The sequence below is a fragment of the Drosophila virilis genome, chromosome 2, assembly GCF_030788295.1.
Source record: "Drosophila virilis strain 15010-1051.87 chromosome 2, Dvir_AGI_RSII-ME, whole genome shotgun sequence".
NCBI lineage: Eukaryota > Metazoa > Arthropoda > Insecta > Diptera > Drosophilidae > Drosophila > Drosophila virilis.
Genome location: NC_091544.1, coordinates 22,932,599 through 22,951,197, shown reverse-complemented (window position 1 = coordinate 22,951,197; position 18,599 = coordinate 22,932,599). Strand labels below are relative to the sequence as shown.

General features: G+C 43.0%; 5 protein-coding genes across 7 annotated transcripts; 2 read left to right on the top strand and 3 right to left on the bottom strand.

Annotated features, from left to right (window-relative positions):
- Nucleotides 1–473: 473 nt before the first annotated feature.
- On the top strand, nucleotides 474–2,439 carry phu (phurba tashi). Its single transcript, XM_002052974.4, has 2 exons — nucleotides 474–630; nucleotides 709–2,439. The coding sequence occupies exons 1-2, from the start codon at nucleotides 576–578 to the stop codon at nucleotides 2,289–2,291; spliced, it is 1,638 nt and encodes a 545-aa protein (XP_002053010.1). The 5' UTR covers nucleotides 474–575; the 3' UTR covers nucleotides 2,292–2,439.
- Nucleotides 2,440–2,991: 552 nt separating this feature from the next.
- atl (atlastin GTPase) lies at nucleotides 2,992–12,250 on the top strand. Of its 3 annotated transcripts, none has more exons than XM_015171829.3 (5): nucleotides 2,992–3,098; nucleotides 9,347–9,647; nucleotides 9,705–10,918; nucleotides 10,992–11,058; nucleotides 11,129–12,250. In XM_015171829.3, exons 2-5 carry the CDS (start codon nucleotides 9,438–9,440, stop codon nucleotides 11,276–11,278), a joined length of 1,641 nt encoding a protein of 546 aa, XP_015027315.1. In that variant the 5' UTR covers nucleotides 2,992–3,098; nucleotides 9,347–9,437; the 3' UTR covers nucleotides 11,279–12,250. The 3 variants fall into 3 exon arrangements, with proteins under 3 accessions (XP_015027315.1, XP_002053012.1, XP_032296716.1); XM_002052976.4 differs by lacking the exon at nucleotides 2,992–3,098 and adding an exon at nucleotides 8,551–8,668; XM_032440825.2 differs by lacking the exon at nucleotides 2,992–3,098 and adding an exon at nucleotides 8,740–8,863.
- Nucleotides 3,795–8,153, bottom strand: Wsck (tyrosine-protein kinase Wsck). The gene is made up of 2 exons (XM_002052975.4): nucleotides 6,585–8,153; nucleotides 3,795–6,508 (listed from the first exon to the last, which is right to left on the bottom strand). The coding sequence occupies exons 1-2, from the start codon at nucleotides 7,719–7,721 to the stop codon at nucleotides 5,231–5,233; spliced, it is 2,415 nt and encodes an 804-aa protein (XP_002053011.1). The 5' UTR covers nucleotides 7,722–8,153; the 3' UTR covers nucleotides 3,795–5,230.
- Nucleotides 12,079–12,668, bottom strand: MtnF (Metallothionein F). Its single transcript, XM_015172368.3, has 2 exons — nucleotides 12,508–12,668; nucleotides 12,079–12,445 (listed from the first exon to the last, which is right to left on the bottom strand). Exons 1-2 carry the CDS (start codon nucleotides 12,530–12,532, stop codon nucleotides 12,270–12,272), a joined length of 201 nt encoding a protein of 66 aa, XP_015027854.1. The 5' UTR covers nucleotides 12,533–12,668; the 3' UTR covers nucleotides 12,079–12,269.
- Nucleotides 12,669–14,611: 1,943 nt separating this feature from the next.
- On the bottom strand, nucleotides 14,612–18,511 carry LOC138910993 (ubiquitin carboxyl-terminal hydrolase puf-like). Its single transcript, XM_070207613.1, has 4 exons — nucleotides 18,202–18,511; nucleotides 16,571–17,519; nucleotides 15,485–15,822; nucleotides 14,612–15,423 (listed from the first exon to the last, which is right to left on the bottom strand). Exons 1-4 carry the CDS (start codon nucleotides 18,509–18,511, stop codon nucleotides 14,612–14,614), a joined length of 2,409 nt encoding a protein of 802 aa, XP_070063714.1.
- Between the last annotated feature and the right edge of the window lie 88 nt (nucleotides 18,512–18,599).

Sequence of the window (18,599 nt, the reverse complement as noted above, 5' to 3'; positions counted from 1 at the left end):
GCCAGAAGAATTTATTAGAAATGTGTGAGGTCAAGTCGCTAATTTGGTGCTGTTTTTATGGCTGTGCATTAAGAGTTTATGACTTACAGAGAATTCATAACATGGACACAGTTCTAAATTGAAAAAAAAAGATGAGGAAAAAACAATCACGTGAACGACGATCGCGTTTTCTGTTCCGCAGGCAAAGCAAACACTGGATCGCATCGGGGACGGGCAGGCAGACGACACGTCGTGGTTGACGCGCCGCGGATAATGATAACGCACTTTGAAAACCCAACAAAACTGTTTTCAAAATACAAAACACAAACACACACACACACACACACACACACACACACACCGCACACTTGCCGGAACCTTCGGGCTGACGAAGACGGGGTAGGCAGCGGCATCGATTGCCGCCTCAGATTTTATGTACTAAATAGATTTTGGTTTATCAGCCGCTATGGCGGCGGCGATGACCTGTTATGAAATCGAGCACGACTATAAATAACGCCGGTCTCGTGCGAGTCGGTATCATTCCGGATTGAAACGTGCTCAGCAAGGTACAGGCAAACCATAGACAGCTGCTTGAGATGATCTTGCAACTTTTCGCACTTGGCGCACTCATTGCGCTGGCCGGCGGACTTGGTAAGTGATTGGACTTTAAGCAGTATGCCTGAGCGACCAAAAAACTGACAAAACTGTACCCACCCACAACTGCCACAGTACTGCCCACACGCGAAGCTGAGCGACACATGCATCCGGAATATAGAGCCGATCCAGCCAGTCGATGGGTAGAACGCTCCAAGCGCGCCTACATGCCGGAGATGACATTCTCATCACAAAGGGTGGAGCAGTATGCGGATTACTGGCGCGGCATCGCCCACCAGACACTGGAGCAGCAGCTGGAAAGCAAAATGAGGCTGAACACACAGCTGGCCAAGAATTTAATATTGTTTTTGGGCGACGGAATGTCCATACCAACAATAACGGCGGGTCGCGTCTATTTGGGCGGTGAGGAGAAACAGTTTGCCTTCGAGCAGTTCCCCTATGTTGGGCTGAGCAAGACGTACTGTGCCAACATGCAGGTGGCTGATTCGGCGTGCACGGCAACCGCCTACCTTGGTGGCGTTAAGGCCAACTATGGAACTGTAGGCGTCACGGCTGCTGTGCACATGAAGGATTGCCATGGCCAATCCCAGCCGGAAAATCATGTAGCGTCTATTGCGGAATGGGCCCAGCGCCAGGGCATGGCCACGGGTCTGATCACAACGACATCAGTGACACACGCCTCGCCGGCAGGTGTCTACGCCCACATAGCTCATCGCAATTGGGAGAACGACGCAGATATTAAGGCGGACGAGGCTGATCCAACTATCTGTGAGGACATTGCATCACAGCTGGTCAACAGTCAAGTGGGTCAAAATCTGAATGTCATTTTGGGCGGGGGACGCCAAAACTTTTTACCTGAACATGTCAGGGATCCGAACGGAGTTTTGGGACGCCGCAAAGACGGACGTAATCTCATCGAAGAATGGCAGCGACAGCACACCAACAGCGCCCACTATGTACACACACGTAGACAGTTACTGGAGCTATCCAATCAGACGACGCGCGTGCTTGGCTTATTCGCTCCATATCATATGCCCTACCATCTGGATGCGGATGTCCAAGAGCAGCCGACGCTGGAGGAGATGGTGCAGGCGGCTTTGAAAATCCTACAGCGCCAGAGTGCCGGACGTGGCTACTTTCTGTTCGTCGAGGGAGGACGCATCGACCATGGACACCACGATACGTTGGCCCTGCGCGCCATTGATGAGACGGCAGAGTTCGACAAGTCAGTGCGTTGGGCACGCACGCACAGCAGCATGGAAGATACATTAATTGTGGTCACCTCGGATCACTCACACACCATGTCGCTTGCAGGCTACTCAAGTCGCAAGAACGACATATTTGGCATCAATGACGGTCAACTGGCAGCCGATGATTTGCCATATGCCACGCTAAGCTATGCCAATGGACCTGGCTATAATACCAACTATTTGAAGGAAGGCGGAGCCATCAAGCGCAAGAATCTACGTTCCATCAACATGAAAAACAAAGACTTCATGTTCCCTACAGCGGTGCCGCTGGAGTCTGAGACACACGGCGGTGACGATGTGGCCGTCTTCGCCAGTGGACCATACGCTCAGCTCTTTTCCGGCGTCTACGAACAGCACTTCATACCACACGCCATGGCCTATGCATCCTGCCTGAGCGATTCACGTAGCATGTGCTCAGATGCAGGTATAACCCGGCGACCGCATTGACGTTGAATGACTTTGGGGTCTTAGATTAATGCAAAGTCAACAGTAATTATTGTACTTACGTAACTTATGAACAAAAAAAAAAAAAAAAACATTTATAAAATAGTGTATTTAATGCAATTGCTAGACTTTAAAATATATAAATAGATAAGCAAAAACAGAGTTATATTTTTCTATCCTTGCATTAGATTACAGACTGACTCATTAAAGAACATATTCATACAGCATAAGATAGACCATAATTGCTACCTTCCAGAACTAAGTATATCAAATTAATAATAATTTATATCGGAAAAGAATATAATAATCTTGACGCACGGGTCTATTGAATATATTTCGCTACTTAATTGATTTACTTGTTTTGCCAACAGTCTGGTTTTTAAGTAGAGGTTAAAGTTAAAATTGCTTTTGCGGATAGATTCTTTGGTTGAGTGAAACATTTATATGAAAGAAAGACAATTAATAAATATAATTTAATTAACTATTAAAATAGAAACTGTTCCAATAAATTAATAATAGTTTAGTTGCGTTTTTTAGGGCGATGTAAATGATTGCAATAAAAAGCGTTACACAAATTGTAAATATAATTTCTCACATTAAATTTTAAAAAATAATCGATAAGTTCTAAAAAAAACATCAGCTGTTACAATCTTACTATCGATCCCCATGCATCGATTCTAGAAGAAAAAAAACATCGCGTCGCTCGATGTATCGATGTTACGTACACCACTAACAAAAAAAGGTGAGCATAGTAAATGTTAAAAAAGAGCAAGCAACAGCAGGCGCGCTGGTGGCGAATTGTTTATTAAAGTGAGTAATATTTTGATGGAACCTGTGAATATCAATAATATAGATAGAAGCTGTTCGGGTTATTCGGCTGTTTGGGCAAGTAAACCTACGCTGCGCCAAATAACCAGTTTTACCTTGCCCCCAAGACGCAGAACTCTGTTTGTAATAATAACAAAAACAAATTTTATTGCGTCGTCGCCGTGGTTGTATGTCTTTTGCATCATTTTATATTGAAATCACAAAACATAATGTCTGGTACAATGGCAGTTAAAGTGTCCAGTTTTAGTGAATTGTGTTAGCAATAATATATCCCTTTACATATCCACGTTTACATTCGAATTTCGTGTGCCAGTGGTGGATAGCGTCATTTCAGGGCTCGCAGCTTGATTTATTAATAATTTGCATCGCTTATATACATATATGAGCAACCGTATCTGAATATGTGTGCCAATGATTTTGATTGTTTTTGCTCTCACTATAGCCGTAGCCCCTTTGCTCTGTTTGGTAACTTTATTCACCTTGACTCCGAGTCGACGAGTGCAAAAGTCGTTTAAGCGCTAAAATGGTGAAGCTTTTGTTTATATGTATGTACATATATACATACATACATGCATGCATATTTATATATGTACATTTCATTTTATTGCTGTTTTTGCAACTTTGGATCGTTGCGCTTCATTACACTTCTAATAAATTTCAGCCATATCAAACATGTGCTTTGTCTTTTGGTCATTTTATTTTTGTTTTATACGCAATTGGCTGGCTTATCAGCTGTTCACAAACCAAGACTCCTAGCGGTGCTAGCCAGATTAGCACTGTGTTTCCAATTGGATGTTTTATACATTTCACGCACATATGTACATACGTGTGTACACACATTTGTACTCAAGTATCGTCAGCGGATTCCGATGTGCCCACAAGTTCCATAGAAAATTAGCTCTTAGAGGAGCCTCTCACTTGCATCGATGACTAATGTATAATCATTTTCATTTTCCCAAAGATATTATTTTGTATACTCTGCAAATTTGTTATCGTAAGCTAATAGATATTGATCTGAATCTGAATAGCCCAATATTGAATACGTAATATTTTGGCATGATATCTGTTTCATCTAAACATTTAAATGCAAGAGTAGTTCTTGGCAAAGCCGAAATTTCAATACCCTTCTATGGAACTCACAATTGATTATTCCAACAGAGCTGTATAATATCGTAGGCCATACTTAACAAACAAATTCTCTTTCAAAAACATAATGAGCATGCCGAACGCTTCAAAAGTATATCAATATATATATATGAACGTTACACATTTCATGACATAACTATAAAACCCTCAACAAGAGTATAATGATCATAAAGAATCTGCTGCTGTCACATAAGAATTTGAACCGAGCATCATGTAAAGCATTGATATTTGTTTTGTTATTCTTATTGTTCCTCTGTGATTATTTTTTGCTATTTGCCCAATTACCTATTTCAAAGTTTGCATTTTGTATGCAAGCGTCCGACCCCCTAGTCGTGCGACCTTTAAACTGATTAATCGTGAATTTCTACATGGGCTACCTATTTATATTTTTATTTCATATGCATTAATTGTGCTCATACCTTTGCTCACTGGCTCTCTCTCACTCTCTCGCTTCCTCTTTATATATATTTATATTTTAGTCTCTTTCCATTTCTCTCTGTACTTGTGTTTTTCATTTGTTTCGGTCGATTATCCATTCGATCACAGACGCTAGTTTCGGTCTGTTGTTGGGTTTGAAAAGGGATTTCAAACTCGCGGGGTTAAAGAGATTACACGCTCTTACTTTCTCTCAAGAACATTCGATATACTTGAGTTATGCTGATGTTAATGCATATGTATGGAAAATTGCAAAGTGCGTGAGTTTGGTAGAATATTAGAAATATCAAACATATTTGATCGGGCAATCCATTTTAAATCTTTGTTAAAAACACATGCAATTCTTTATACATTTACGAAAGCCTTGAATGGCGCAGATTTGGAAAGTCATAAGCCACCAATAGCAACGTTTATCAATCAATTATATGTGTTTCAAACGTTAGGGTACATTTAATCAAACTTGCTTTTGGATAGTCACAACTGGTTTCATTTTCCACGTGTTCTTGTTGCCTTCTATCTGTCCACTGGCTAAATTAGTTGCTTATCTCAAGAATCGGCAGATACAGTGGCAGGGTCTCCATGGTGTCCGAAGCGGAGCGATCAAAGCACAGCGCATGCCGAGGAGAGGTCATCAGCTGACGCACGCCAAAGGCCACATCTTCAAAGCCAATGCGCTCGCTGGGCTCAAGCTGCCAGCAGTTAAGCAGCAGCTGATAAAGATCGCCATAGACATAGGCGGGCTGAGCCGGACGCACGCCAGAGCGTATCGCCTCTAGTAATTGCTGGCTGCTGGCAACGTTTGCATAAGGCGTGCCGCCCAGGGCGCAGCACTCCCAAGCGACGCAGGCGAAAGACCACACAACAGATTTTGTTGTGAAGTGCTGGTGTCGCAGCACCTCGGGTGGTAGCCAGCGGCCCAGATCTAGCGCCTGGCTATTACTGTTCACATAATGCAGTGGTCCGAGAAGGCATACCTTAAGCTTGGAGTCGGCGCTAACGTACACACTGTAGCTGGACAGCTGCCGGTGCAACACCTGACAGCTTCCCAGGTATGACATTGCGCTTGACAGCTCGTACATCCATTGTAGCACCAGTTGCTCAGTTAGCACAGTTAGACGCGGCGCTGGCGCTGCCTGACGGCTCTCGATCAGTCGTCGCTTAAGGCTGACACGCTGCAGCTCAAAAACCAGATAGAACCAGTCCGCACTTGCCGAAATGCCATAAAAGTCTAGGAGCAGCTCGTGATGGCGCATTTGTCTGAGCTGCCGCAACTCACGCAACAGCTGCGCCTGCCTGCTACCGCTCAGATCGTTCAATGATAAAACATGGAGCGCACATTCCTTAACGGATTCAGCCACATTGAGCCGTCCTGTGATAATCTCTCCGTAGCGCCCTTCGCCAATAACATCGTTTGCATTGAGGCGCAGTCCATTGCGCGGCAGACGCTCCAGTCCCTCAAGCGTCGAGTGTAGCTGCTGCTTGAAGCTCTCCAGCGAAGCCGGCTGCTCGTCCTCCACAAGATATCCGTTGTTCTCGCGCTCAATGATGGGCGTCTGCTGCGTCATCTCGTGAGCATTGCGTCCACGTCCAATCAGGCCGCGAGCGTGACAGGTCTTGTAGCGCAAATAAAAGTATGTGATGAGGCTAAGCAACAGGCAGCTGCCGAAGATCACACAGGTTACAGCCAAAGCCACCACTGACGACTGACCCTTATCAAACGTTGCATAGCTGAAATCATCCAGAGAGCTGGCATGTTGTGCGTGACTGCTGCGCGTGTACAATGTCTTAGTGATGTTTCGCAGTGTGCTTACCTATGGGAGAGAAGCCAGGATTATTATTATTCAGGAACCGAATTAACGATAAGACTGTTTTCCTGTTATTACTTACCACGCCCAAGCTAATGTGCACATGGGAGAGCTGGTCCTGCTCCTCTGACAGCTGCTCCAGAGGCACATTACGATAGCGTCCATAGCGTTTGCCATCTCCTACAACAAAGTGCCTTGTGCGGTTGTCCTCTGGTCGATCGTAGCTCAGCTCTGCGGCTATGTAGTAGGGAACGCCGTTTTGCTGCGCATCCTGCCAGCCTCCCAACAGCTGTTCATCAAACGGCTGGCTCAGTGAATCGTCAACAAACTCGACAACAATAAGAAGCTTCGATACCGGACCATTGTCGTTGTGTACGGGCGCCAACTCAACGGTCATGCTGTTTTTAGTGCGGCTGAGAATCTTGGGCTGTGCGGGCGCTGGACTTGGTAAGCCCACCTCTGTGCTGGCCATTAGTGTAGCATGGCCGCATTCGCTTTCTTCTTGTTGTTGTGCACAAATGGCGCGAACACTAATATTGTAAAGTGTCGCGGGATGGAGATCAGTTAGCTCGAAGCGGGTCTCCGTGCTCTGCACTATAAACTCGGGCTGTAAAAATGCGGGAAGCGTTGAGTAGGTCTGAACAACCTGACATTTGATCAGAATGTTGGAAACTTGCTGAGTTTGTGGCGCGAGTGCCTCGGCACCGCCAGCTAGCAATAGCTTGTTGGGCTCATAGGCGTCCCAGGCGAGGCTTATGCTGTTCTCGGTACTGTTGACCATCCGTAGATGATGTGGCGCCGGTTGCCTTAGCAACGTTGTCGAATAGTAGGAATGTACACCCACGCCTCCGCAATACTGCGCCTTATTGGCCAGGCATCGCGTGTGGCACAGCTGATCGTCCTGCTTTTCATGAGGCTCCAGACGATTGGCACAGAAGCACTTCTCGGCAGCCAGGACAGCGTACCTGTGGCCCTGGTGCTCACATATCTCAATGCACGTTTGAGGCGTCTTTGCGTATACCGATTCCTTCAGCAGATCTGTTCGAGCAGTATAGCAGCCAACGTAATAGTAGACGGGCTCCTCCTCCGGAATATTTTGAGATTCCTGCACGGATACGCAAATAAAACTAAACAACAAACAAATTGCCACGAGGTAAACATCTGCGACGTGCTGCTTCGGGCCATGAAAGCTGGCGATTGGGCGGTGTCCACACTGCATGTTGTGATGGCGTACTCGTGCTAGTGATGGCGAGTGATGGAGCCTTGTGTGCCCGGGTGGGCTATGGCGCGGACCCTCTAGTTTTGTGGTTTGATTAAAGCTAATTAAACACTGCGCTGCTTAATTTAAGCGAATTAAGCCTTTATTTCTCGTATATTGTTTTCCCTGTGTCGCGTCCAATGTGTTTTTCTTTCATTTTAAGCGCTGCTCAGAACGCAACTATCGCTGCTGCTGCCTGCCTCATTTGCTTTGGTCATTGTTGCGTTGTTATTGTTGCTGTTGCTCTCAGCAACCATTCCAGTTGACTAATCATGCTGCCAGCGTCGACGTTGGCGTCACTGTCGCTAGTGTTGCTGTTACTTTTCGCTTGCGATGTTTACATCCCAGTTCGAATAAATACCTGATGAGCCAAAAGGAGACAACTAACTCGCCGATCATAGCTGAACTTGTTGATCGAGTCATATAGTTGGCTCTGTCTGACACCTGCACCACGTTCTGAGCACAGCTTTGACAGCACGTAAGACTGTCAGACGGTGTTACCAGCAGTGTATAAATATTTTAAAAATACAAACTCTGGTACACGAAAAACTTGCACTCATAAAAAAATAAAATGGAACGTGTTAGTTCTATCTGTTTTTGTTGACTGCTGTTAATTAAACGAAATAATTATTACAGCTGCAGCTGCTGAGCTGAACAATCTGACAGCATTGCCACTAAAGAAGAGAAGGCTAAAGCAAAAGAGAGCGGATGTCAGTGAGAGAGATTTTCGATCATTCGCTCATTTAGATTCTCATTGGATATACGAACAGCGGGTGTCTTGCGTACTGTGCACTTCAGTTTAGGTTGACAGCTGTGGGGACTGTCACTTCGCCGATTTTGCTTTTAATTAAATTTGCTAAATATTTTATTGCAACAAACAGATGAAGCATACATATTCACATTTACATGTAAAGTTTTCACCGACATTCGCGTGTTTAGCATTAGCATGCTGTTGCTGTGATTATTGTTGTTTTGTATTCTAAACCAGTCGCTTGCAGACATTTCGTTGTTTTGATTATGTTTCCAATTAGAATCTAAAGCATTGCTCAAGGGCGTAGCGACAAAAAAAGTTGTCAACGTCATCAGCAGCAACAGCGTCTAGGGTAGTTGGAAAATTGAATTCGGCATTTAATACTAATTGTATGTGACGACTCAGCAAAAATGAACTCAATATAATTACGTGCCGAATCTACGCACCTGAACTGAACAGGCCGAACAAAATTCATCTTCCGTATGCTGCTAGCAGTGCCAAGCAAACTAGCGCAGAGTCAAATTTATTTTTGGCCACCTTTCATAATTGCAGGCCGCCTGACACGTTATGCCAGCACCCATGCCAAATTTAAAAAGAAAAAAAAAAACACAGCCAGACTCACGCATTTGAATAGAACTTGCGCAATTAACCGTTAGTTCAATTCAGTTGGCGCTTGTGAACTGACAGGATAGCATCTATATATAAATATGTGCATATACATATACATATATATATATTTATATATAGCTTTCTATTTGTATATAGCATCTACTTGCCGTTTACAAAGCAACTATTATTAAATCTTTCACTTGTTTCATTGTGTTTCTTTTTGCAGTACTTCAAATTAACATTGAAAACCAAAGTTGGAAAACAAAGCACAGACGCACACACGTACACACGCACACACCTATATACTCAGCTTACACATGGAGAGGACAGCAATTGGCGGCTCGGCAGTGCAGGTGATCAATGCATCCGAGGAGCACACATTTGTGCTTAACGAGGATGCGCTCAGTGAGGTGCTAATGCGGGAGGAGGTCAAGGATCGCTACGTTTGCGTGGTGTCCGTAGCCGGTGCTTTCCGCAAGGGCAAAAGCTTTCTGCTAGACTTCTTTCTTCGCTACATGTACTCAAAGGTATAGTGAGTAGATACATATGTCTTGAAGATTTTTAATCAAACAAGTTTTTTTTAGTATGTGCGACACGATGTCACGGACTGGTTGGGTGATGAGTCGGAACCTTTGTCGGGTTTCTCGTGGCGCGGCGGATCGGAACGCGATACAACCGGCATACTGATGTGGTCCGATATATTCCTGCACGATTATCCCAATGGCGACAAGATTGCTATTATTTTGCTGGATACACAGGGTGCCTTCGATAGCCAGAGTACCGTACGCGACTGTGCGACAGTGTTTGCGCTTAGCACGATGCTGTCTTCGGTGCAGATATATAATCTCTCACAGAATATCCAGGAGGACGACTTGCAGCATCTGCAGCTGTTCACCGAATACGGCCGTCTGGCGCTGGCCGACACCGGCAAGAAGCCATTCCAGCGTTTGCAGTTTTTGGTGCGTGACTGGAGTTTCCCATACGAGGCGGAGTACGGTGCTTTGGGGGGAGACAAGATACTTAAGCGTCGGCTTGAGGTTTCCGACAAACAACACCCGGAACTGCAGTCATTGCGTCGACACATTTCATCGTGCTTTACTGAGGTGGCCTGTTTCCTGATGCCACATCCTGGTCTCAATGTTGCCACAAATCCACAGTTCGATGGCCGTCTTAAGGATATTACGCCCGAGTTCAAGAACAGTCTACGAACGCTGGTTCCTATGCTGTTGGCACCTGACAATCTTGTCTACAAGGAGATAAGTGGGCAACGCGTTAGAGCCCGTGATCTTATTCAGTACTTTCAATCGTACATGAGCATCTATAAGGGCAACGAACTGCCTGAGCCGAAGAGCATGTTGGTGGCCACGGCCGAAGCGAATCACTTGACTGCTGTCGCGGCCGCCAAGGAATTGTACAATCAGCTCATGGAGGAAGTGTGTGGCGGCACGCGGCCTTATCTAAGTACTGCGCACCTGGAAACGGAACATTTGCGCGTTAAGGACAAGGCGCTATTTCAATTTGCCACAAAACGCAAAATGGGTGGCGAGGAGTTCACGGAGAAGTTCCGCCTCCAATTGGACTCTGATCTGGAGGAGGTCTTTGTCAACTATCGAGCACACAATGAAAGCAAAAACATATTCAAGGCGGCACGTACGCCGGCCGTGTACTTCGCCTGCGCAGTCATCATGTATATAGTTAGCGGCATCTTTGGACTGGTAGGACTCTATACATTTGCTAACTTCTGCAATCTGGTCATGGGTGTAGCGTTGCTGACGCTGGCACTCTGGGCGTACATTAGGTGGGTATCGGCAACTGAAAACTCAATAACTGAGCTTCCAAACTAATTCTCAATCCATTTGCCATACCCACAGATATAGCGGTGAGTTGAGCGACTTTGGTGGCAAGCTGGACGAATTTGCAACTCTCATGTGGGAGAATGTAAGTAATAAGAGAAGGAATTCAATCACATGATATTTATATTAAGGTGTTCCGTTTGAAATATTTACAGTTTATGCGTCCAATCTATCAAGGTTGCATGGAGAAGGGCATTCAACATGTGGCCACGCATGCGGCTGAGGCGGCCATTGGCGGTGGTGGCAGTGCTAGCGGCAGCCGCTCGCCAGCCAATGCGGTCAATGGCAAGGTAAAGCGCTCATGAGAATACGCCCAAGTCGCACAATACAAAACGCAGCCGCCTCCCGGGATACACCAGCCGCAAACGACTAACAACAATAACAACAACAACGTTACGTGCAAGTCAAACAAGAGAAACAGTTATAACTTGTTGAACAGCATTTGGGGCAAGTTAAGCGGAGTACCAACTCAGCCCCAGACATCGACCAGCTGCTCCGTCTCCAGCTCATTAACAGCTGGTTCAAACAGTCGCAAAAAGCGTAAATCAAAGCGCAATTAATGAAGTCCCTGTCCGTTGGCCGCGTTTATAAACTTTTGAAATGTCTTCGTTTAATTTGTATAAATTTAAGCCCTAAATGGTTAGAAACAAAAATTTAGTAATTAATTGCCCTAAAAGGAATATTGTTTTTTTATATTGCATACACTAATTTTATAGCTCAGTGCAGCGCGAAGTAATATATAACTATACATAATATAATTAGTAAGTGGCTCGTATTTGTTGAAAATCAAATTTTAAATTGTTTTTTATATGCATATTTATATGTACCTATACTGAAAAAGAAATCATGAGACCCGATCTTTAACGCTGTAATATAAAGAAATTGCTAACGAATTTAAACTTGTTTAATTTTCATGTTTTATCTGCCCCTCGTTTATGTGAACAATTCTAATTCTTGCCCCACGCACCTTTTGCTGTAGAAAAGTGTAAGCAATTTAGCAATGTACAAATTAAATAAAATGCACATTGTTGGCTCGTTTGTTAAACGTACACATCATATTATTCAACTTTAGAAATTAGGCTGAATCATTGCCATCTACAAGAAATCCCATTTTGGTAAAGGTATTTTATTTTATACGATAGTTTAATTCATTTAGTTATTGTTAAATGTAGTGTAATAACATTTTGATTATGTTTAATGATGACAAATACATAGCTTACTAGCAGATATATTTTGATCAAATGCAAGCAAAATACATCGATTTGGTTCTTTTATAATATATTGATCTTTCTTAATTCAGTTCTTGGCGTTCTTGCAGCACTCATGCTCTACTTTGCTACCGCCAGCACCCTCAACTTTTTTGCAGCAACCTCCGCTCGAGGTTTCCGCTGATTTGGATGGGTTACAGCCGCATTTGCCAGGCGCGCTGCATTTACAGCTCTCAGAGCACTTCTCTGCGGTGCATTTGCATTCTGTGAAGTATTTGATTGGGCAATTTTCTAATATATAAGTCAAGGATTAAATATTGTTTTACCCTTTTCACATCCAACACATGGCATTTTCACAAATTTGTTGTTCTTCTTCTCGGTGCACAAATACAACTTGTGAAATCTGAGCTCACTTCTATATATTTTATATACAAATTTGACAATTTTCGCAGCGCATGCGTGTAAACAATAAATGTTAGAGGGTTGAATTTAACATGTAATCGTCGAATCATCGAGCGAATGACAATCTGTATAAAAGGCAGCTCAAAACAACCGTTATTACCAGGGTCTAGAGCAATGCCATATGGCCTATAGAAGATATGGGGAACCTTGGCTAATGTGATGGGAAATGGGAAAGTTTTATCCATGCAATGCATCCTTCAAAACTCTGTCATAGTGAGGGTCTTTGGCTTAGGCTTCCGACATTTTCAGAAGGAGGGGTCAAGTCTTAATGAGTAAGACCCCTTTCTTGGCCATGAGCAAGATTTTTTGCAATTTTGTTTAGAGAGGGGAATTTTAAATTTATTTACGATTACATGCACAAGACCTCTTATAAGACAGATTGTTACCATCTTAAGCGCTTCAGAAATATTCAAGCTTTGTGAAAAACTTGTCTCCGAACTTGCTTGATCACATAAATATAACGATACCAACGGGTTTCTAAAATTGAAAGAATTAAAACTGGAGTAAATTAAAATTTTAAAATATTTACTCATGGTTTCTAGCGATTTTTGAAATTTAGTTTGAAACCCACCCGTTTTTAATACTTACTGGAATTCGGTTCCAAAACTTCGCTTTAGCGTGCAGATACATAAAAATGATGATAAATTAAGATGTCAGTTAAGCAGAATCAGAATACACAGTGTGCTCTACAAATATATGGATAGCCTAAACACAGGTGAAAAACTTGATTTAAAAGGCTGAAAGATTCAAAAATGGTTAATCTTGACTATCTCAGATAAGAGGAGATTTAATATATAGTTACATATGATTTAAACTTATATGCTGTTTTTTTTTTTTATTATTTGCTTATGATTCTCTTTTGTTTTTCAACATTACATATTTAAGATTTCGATCGTTTGCTGTTGCTTAAGACTAACATTTTATGCGCCCCTTTAAAGGGATGGTTTTTAAGCTTCGTCCTTTATGTTTCACATAGACAACTTACTAGACTTATGTGCGTAATTACAATTTATTCTCACATGAACTAAAGAACGTAAAATGTATTTAATTCGTATCGTTCAGCAATTTACAATGAAAATTGATACACATTCTTTTATTTTAATAAAGTTGGTTAATTATATAATATCTGTTCATTTGTGTCTAAAATACAGTTATAGTGCACATGAATAGGGAGAGGATGGGTAGCGATTGCGAACATGACAGGAAACTAATCCAAATATAATTAGCAGCGTAAAACGTATCTAAAGGTTCTACTACAACATATATAGATATTAGCGTCTCATAAGCCGTTTTTCAACTCATTTTCTTCGTTTCATTTCATTATCAGTTATTATTTTTCCTTTCTCTATGTTGCTTATAATGCTTTTGCTTTTGGCATTCGTAGTGCATAACAAGGTTCACGCAATGATATAATATTTAAACTTTTTACTTAACTAACATTTTCAAATGGGAATTATGTTTTTTTTATGATTTGGACAATTTGCGGTCGTGGAAGTCTTAAAATAGTAACGTTTATCATTATTTCTAGCTGTATGTATGCATATATGTTTATGTATGTTAATGCATGCATTGCATATATATATATATATATATGTATATATATGTATATATATGTGTGTGTGTGTGTGTGTGTGAGACCGTGGCATGTTGAATCAATATATATGTGGGTGTGAGGATGTGGGAGTGTTTGTCTGAGTGTGAATTGAATTTATTTGCTACCGATTTTTTATGTTGCCAGATTAACTTTAATTTAGTATAATTCTCTTGCTCAAAAGTCTTTTACCGGAGCACAGGCTCGCCCAAGGCAAGCAGCAACCTTGGTTCAAATCATTCAATGCAACTTTCGACCTTTGGCCAAAAATTTGCAGTACCTTAGAGCTTAGCCATTGTGTGATTCCCACATGCTGCGTGTCATCAGTCCAATGGCTTGCCGAAAAATAAAATGCTAAGCAAATCATTGAACGACAACTAAATTTGTGTTGGACTCGCTGCCTGTGTCGCTGACGCAACGCCAGCCACTGAGCTGGTGGCCGCTGCGGAAACGTTGCTGTTGACAACCGCAGTTGCAGGCGACAGTTCATCGAATTTGGCCATCTCTTGCTCCCTGCCATTTAACTTGGATTTGCAGCACAGTACTGTGTCCGTCTCAATGTTGTATTTGCCTTGCAGCACATCGTCCTCGGGTTCTGGAGGCGTAGACGCACCCCTAGGCTTTGACTTGATTGCCGCAGCTGCTGATGTAGACGCCTCAACTGCAAACTCATCACTGGGGTGTTCTTTGTTTTGTGCCGCGCTCGATGCATTTGCGTCCCGTTTAATGATGGTAAAAATGCTTTGTATGTACGACTCCATAGTGAGCAAGGTGCTTAGACGCTTCTTGCGATCCTCGTTAACACGATCTTGTGCGGTTTTTTTGTTCACCGATTTTTTATTGCGCTTTGGCGTAGGCTCCAATTCATCCTCCAGTTCAGTCTCATCGTCCGACGAGGGAATCGATGCTTTCTCTAGCTTCTCGGATTCTGGGCTCTCGATACGTACGTCCACGTAATCAGCGGTTGCCGCCGGTTCAGTCTCCGCGACAGTTCCAACAGCTTTAACTGCATCAACCGTTCCACTGGGCGTATCCGTAGTTCCGTCGACAATGCTAGCTTTATCGACTGATTCGGCTTTCTCTTTATCAGTCAAATTGTTTGCTACCTCCGGCTCCGATTGCGCTGCCGGTTGCGAGTGTTCCTTTTCATGACAGGAGTCCCGTTTTAGCTTTTTGTTAGGAAATTGATCTACAAAAACCAAATATGTATAGTATTTATAGAATGCCCTTGATCTAATTCTGTGTATCACCTCGTTCCGCTTCCTTCTTAAAACGTTCGCTCTTGTTAAGCAGGGCCCGTAATGATCCACGCAGCTCCTTGCGCACCGAAGTCGGCACACCAGTAGCTTGGGCAATAATACGTATGGCAAATAGATCGCCGCACAGCTCGTCAATGTCATCCTTAGAGTGCATGCCATAATTAATCGTGTAGATCATTCGCGCAACAGGAAGCTGTGCTGCCACTTTGTGGTAATACAACTCCAAAAATTCCCGCACAAATGCATCCTTCAGCATGCTGCGCTCGTCTCTGAGCACATTATGCAGATACTCTATTAGCAGCTGATTCTTCACAAGCAGCTCCGAATATCTAAAAGCAAAATTGACATATATATATATATATATTGACATCAATATATCGTATAGCTAAAGGAAGTATATTAATTAAACTAAAACGGTTTGAATGGTAAATTATGAAAATCGTACGTGGTGATAACTTGTTTTTACATAGATTAGATTTCATGAATCCTTTGGGAATTCACTAGCCACACCCATCTGTGAGAAGTTTTCCGGACAAGATAAGAAATCTTCGCCCGTCGGATCACAGATATCCTCTTTCTATACTCTACCCTTACCTCTTCTTATTAATTGAATATATTTTAAAATTATTATTGTTAACTCCGCTTTAACGAATAGATAAAGAATCGGTATACCCTATTCTCAACTACATCTTCACTTTCTCTAGACATTTCTCTTCCTTCTTAAACAAAGGTAATTCAATTATTCATCATTCTTATATAATGTTCTTCTTCCCTTCCTCAATATGTATGTCAGTAGGAATATAGCTGGCCAGACTGAGAAATATTATAGTGTGCACACGGACACTAGGAGTACCTACTTTCTAAATTTCAAGTCTTAAGCTCAGAACCTATAAAGTTCTCAGGATTTTGCGTACATACATACGGCCGGACGGACAAACGGACGGACGCAGAGACGGGCATGGCTGCATCGAATCGACTGTAGGTGTTGATCAAGAATAGAAATACATTATACGCCTTTTACCCATTTCTAATGGGTTTAGGGCATTAAAATATAAAAGAATGAAATGTCAGGCTTACTTGTGTGTTAATGCATTGTTGTGGATGCCCACCCAGAACTTAGGAAAGTAGTTAAAATGCAACGGTGTTGACTCTATGGCCACCAGGCAGTGAAGCTTGACCAGAGTGTCGTTAAGGGTGCCTGTATTGACGCACATGCGCAGCATGACGTCGATAAAGTCATGATACGGCCTGTAAAAGGCGTCCACTTGTGCATCGTACTCGATATCAAGACCACGTGGTGTCAGCTCCGACGAAGCAATGCACATTTGCACCATTGGCCTTGGGGGTCGAGGTGAATTTTTGGCACCTAACGGCCAGGACGTCTGCTTTGCACCGCGACGCGGAAAATAAGGTCCTAACGGGCCTATTGCATTTGGTGCATTGGCCACGGACAAATGGCAGTTGATCAGAATGGGCGCCAGAATGATGGTGGCCTCCAGGCTCGTGTTGCGCACTAGCTCCTTGAGCACCTCGAGGGCCATACGACTAATCTCCGGCGAGTTAAATGTGTTAAGCAGCGTAGCTAGTCGCTTGATCGCATCAGGCAGCGCCTTTGCCAGTGCCGAGTGCTGATGTTGTTGACGCAGAAAATGCTGTTGCTGCAACTGCATTTGCTGTAATTGCAGATGTTGCTGCATTTGCTGCTGCAGCTGCTTCTCTTTTTGCTGGGGCGTCTGTGGGGCTTGAGTACACTGCGTCTGCTGTTGTTTTTGCAACATCTGTTGCTGCTGCAGTTGCATTTGCTGTTCCAACTGCTGTTGCTGTTGCTTTTTTTGCGCCGGGTTATCGGTACGCATGCGCAGCGTCGCCAGCAGAAGCACCATTTCTCCAAGAAGATCCAATAGATCCCCAGCCACATGACAGGCAGTGGCCTCGTGGTGCATGGAATGTAGCGTGTGCAACGCCTCAAAGCACATCTCAATGCCTCCGTTGAAAATGACCAGCATGCGGTCATCGTCATTGTCCACTGCGTGTGGGAAATCAAAAAAACCAAAATGATAAGTAAGTTAAAAAACATAATAAATTAGGTGGATTGAACTATTTAGCAATAAACAAGTTTTATAGTCGGATGTGCCCAACTAATCATGTTATTGGAGGGCTTTAATACGACATTTAATTGCATGTATAGCTTTAAAGACTGACCTATTTAACTTTGGGGAGAACGGAGGAGGCATACAAAATATTTGAAAGTTCTTAATCTTACAGGATTTGACTTTTTCATCTCATAATTTTCGAGTTTCGCATACAAAGCCTTATTCGATTTCTTCTTTAGCTTTGCAGCTCACTGACAAACCATTTTATTAATAATAACCCAAATTCGGAGCATGTATTTAGAAACCTCTTAAGAATTGGAGAAGTCGTCGCAAAGTTGAATTGCTATCATAGCTTTAATATATATCACACATTCACAAACGGTTGTGGATGCTCTTCATAGATATATTTGTATACTCTATCGCAAGCAGATGCCTTCTGCCTGTTACATGCCCGACATCTTTTTTTAAGTCAACTTTCATTGTATGAAAAAATAAAATTTAAATAAAATAGATTCTATACTGGTTATCTTACAAAACTAGCTAGAGAAGGCATATTCGATTTGTAAAATTAAAAAAAACTATACTTATTACTATCGGTTGTTTAATAAATCTTACCGAGTATTTTCAGGGCGCTAATCAGGGTAGACCAGGACACTCGTGCATCCAGACTGCTTGTGTAAGATACAATGACGGAGCGTCTAAAAGCTATGACATCCAGCTTCTCCTGTTCGCTGGCATCCGGATGGCGGGTAGCAAAAAGCGCCATTAGTTTAAATAGCTCATCTACTGCGGCAGCATATTGTGTGGGATGCGGCGTTATATTTTTAAAGGCCCATTGTAGATTTTGATGCTGCGCCAACTGTCGGGTGAGTGTTCGGCTTTGCTCGCAGCATAATCGCAACAGTCCATAGTAGGCCGGCAGCATGGACCGATTGTAAGTTACAATCTCTGAATCATCGTGATCGGCACTGCATGGGAATATCAGATTGTTAAAGCGAAACCGTGCCCACTAC